Here is a 3,555-nt window from a genome sequence, read left to right on the forward strand (position 1 = left end):
ATCTCATGTACATTACCATATGTTTCTACAATATTTAGAATTCGGATGCCTTTCAGATAACAGATAACAAGGTACTGGATTAAACTGAATCTGAATCCTATCATGTTTACCATGTATATACATGATTAAGACTCCTTACTGAAAAATATGAGAAGGTTACATTCAACATAGAATATTAAAGACAAAATTTGTTTCTTAGAAGGAAAGAATCAAAAACTGTTACGATAACTTACAGGTCTTCAGTTCAGTTCATAAGCTTTCTGCTCACCTAACATACTACAAATTATTAATTAACCGCAAAATTACAAGTGTGATATAATCGTTTGGTTGCAATTTTATTAAATATTAACACGAACAATATGTGTAACTAATGATGGTACTTTTGACCTTTGAGAATAGTCCAAGCTCTATACAGCTGCTCAACAAGCACAACCAACGCGATCTCGTGATTAAGTACTAAAGACGACAACTTTATCTTCACGTTAGCTCTTTCCCTTAATTTCGTCCCGTGCCCATAAGCCCCTCCAATGCAAAACACTAATCTCGAACCACTTGCTTTGTTTCCAGCATCACCAATCAGATCTGCCATTTCTTCTGACCTCAAATCCATCCCATTTTCATCCAACATCACCACCCAATCATCTGGTTTTATGAAATTCATAAAACCCATTTCTTCATTTTCTATCTGGACCCTTGCATCGATTGAATTCTTGGGGTTGGACCGGATTCGAAGGTCGTGAACGGGGCAGTAAGGTTTAAGTTTGTCCATGTAGTCTTTTACTATCAATTGGACTCCTGGAGATCGAGTTTTACCAACTGTTACAATATGGATTGGAAGGGGTTTTATGGATTGACCTGTGTACTTGGATCCTTTACTTTTGCCACCCGAATTAGGGACGTGGTTGTTCTTCATGTTTAGAATGGTAAAAACACACGCAGCCATCTTTTATCAGCGAAAATATGGGAGCAAATCACTTTTGCAACTTCTTTCTGAATAGAAGATTACAGCATAAAGCCGCGAAAATTAAAATCTTGCGAAGATGAGTAGCTACAGATTAAGATTATGAGCCTAGATCAGTGTTGAATTGAAGTTCAAGGCATCCTTTCATGTAGGCATTTCGTCGAACAGATTGTCAGTAAATAGCAGAGACTTGCATGAAAAGTACAGATAACGCTGGTTCGACTACAAGACCTTAATTAGCTACGCTCAAGCTTCCATTTCGTTGGAACTATGAAGATTAGAGAGTGATGTCACTAAATCTGTGAAAAATACTCCGTATGATGGTAATTAGATCTTACGAATATCGCACAATTAAGGTGTTTTTGCATTGAGATTTCAGAGAGAAATGGTTAAAAAAAAAAAAAATTTAAACGGCTACCAAGTACCAACAAAGATTATGTTAATGTATGGGCCTCCTAAATTGGGCCTATTCTGGGTAATTATAGATGGGCTGTTGTAAAATTAAATTAAGGGAAATCTTTGTCTTTCACAAAAATAAATAAAGATTGAATTCCCGTGACACATAGTAATTCTTAGGCATTGTTTTTTTTTTTTTTTTTTTGAAAGATAAGATATTATATAGAAATTTAAAAAATTTAGCAAGAAGCTAGCAAGTACAAGATGAGATCACAAAAAGACACGACTTATACAAAGGCCAGACAAAGCCAACCAACACGAAACATCAATACAAACCACGAATTAAACAACCATCGACAAAACTCTTAGCAACACGAGTGTAAACCAATCGAATAAGTTACACGCGAGAGAAAACAATCTCGAAATTAATCTCGAAATAGTTGCTAATAATTTCGAATCATATTGAACACCCTCGAGACTCAACTCAAAAACTTCTACATGTTCGAATTTGCGGATGAACAATCATCATCATCCGAGCATAAACAATCATCACCATCCGAGCACGAACAATCGTCATCATCCAGGCATGAACAATAGTCATCATCGTCGTCGTGGGGACACCACTCAGAGTTTACATAATATGTGGGGAAAACCAGCCCCCTTCGGACTCGAACCTGCACCACTAGGTGGAAACAAGCAAGCGCCTACCAAGGATTTGGTACCACTCAGCCAGAAGCTCGGTATTACAATGTCCATGTTAATCAAACAATTCGTCCACTGTATCTATTACTAAATGGCTAAAATATTGTACAATATCTTTATATTAGCATTCATATATTCTTTTAATAAAGTTCCTATTTTTGCTTGATTAACCATTATGAATTTTAATAATGTTTAGTATTTAACTTGATTTCGATAATTGTTTTTTTTACGACCAAAGAATAATTAAATAAAAGAAAAAACGCTCCCTAGTAAAGCGCTAAGAGAGAATTACAATGAAATAGCAAGCCACGAGTTCCAATTGGACACTAGATGGCCCCTATTTTTAATCCAACGAAAAGACAATAATCTAATTAAATCAAAAAGACTATTCCTATTACAAAAAACATCGTTGAAAACGACACCGTTCCGATAGCGCCACATCGCCCAGAGGAGGGTAACCACATAAGCAATGACTCTTTTCTTCTGAATATTAGATAAATGAACGCCTTCGATCTATACAATGAACGTGTCCCATGAAGAGAAAGTCGGCATAGCACAATTCAACCACATTTGTAGCCTACGCCAAAGATCTAAAGCCAAAGTACACCCGAAAAATAAATGATCACGAGTTTCCACCCCGTTGTTGAAAACCGGGCATACAATCGAATGAATGTCGATACCTTTAGCTGAGATAAGCCACCGAACCGGCAATGAATCGAGTCTAAATCTCTACAGAAACACATTAACTTTTCTTGGCACAAACTTAAACCAACACGTTTTCGTTGTAGAAGAAGGAAGTATTTTTCGATCCATGTAATCTCGGGATTTTTTCACTGTGAACATACCATCTGAAGCCAGGGATGAAGTCCACTGGTCCGCACGATTAGACAAATGAACATCTCGGATGTCATTAAGAAGATTCGTGACCAACTGATCATTCCGACTACCAATGACTTCCCTCGACCATGTCCAACGCCACTTGTCATTCCTTAATTTATCGGCAACGGTATCATTCTTATTGACGTCTAAGTGATACAACCGATTGTAACGTGTAGCAAAAGTCTCGTTGCCGCACCATTTATCATGCCAGAAACTAATAGAATTACCGTTTCCCACTTGTAATCGAAAAAGATCCGTCGGTAAGTTGTCATTGCTGCAGTTTTTAGCACACGAGGAAACAATGTTTGACCATATACTAGAACAGCTTGTAGCGACCTGATCGAAGTTCAAACCATGTATGGATTTAATGATAGTGACCCAAAGTTCTTCATTCTTAGTCAAGTATCGCCATTTCCATTTGAGAATTAAAGCAACATTAAACGCTTTTAAACTCCATATACTTAAACCCCCGTGATCCAAAGGAGCAAGAACTTTGCCCCATTTCACCCATGCCATCTTTTTGGTCGACTCACTACCGCCCCAAAAGAATCGAGCACGAATCGATTCAAGAGTTTCTAGAACTTTTTCCGGACATTTGAACAATGATAGAAAATAGA

The 3,555-nt window shown here is 37.3% G+C and overlaps 1 protein-coding gene across 1 annotated transcript; it reads right to left on the minus strand.

The window, feature by feature from the left end:
- Nucleotides 1-350: 350 nt before the first annotated feature.
- On the minus strand, nucleotides 351-1,094 carry LOC139896074 (putative RNA methyltransferase At5g10620). The gene has a single exon (XM_071878654.1). It carries the CDS (start codon nucleotides 941-943, stop codon nucleotides 368-370), a length of 576 nt encoding a protein of 191 aa, XP_071734755.1. The 5' UTR covers nucleotides 944-1,094; the 3' UTR covers nucleotides 351-367.
- Nucleotides 1,095-3,555: the final 2,461 nt, after the last annotated feature.

Source organism: Rutidosis leptorrhynchoides, chromosome 3 (assembly GCF_046630445.1).
Source record: "Rutidosis leptorrhynchoides isolate AG116_Rl617_1_P2 chromosome 3, CSIRO_AGI_Rlap_v1, whole genome shotgun sequence".
Taxonomy (NCBI): Eukaryota; Viridiplantae; Streptophyta; class Magnoliopsida; order Asterales; family Asteraceae; genus Rutidosis; species Rutidosis leptorrhynchoides.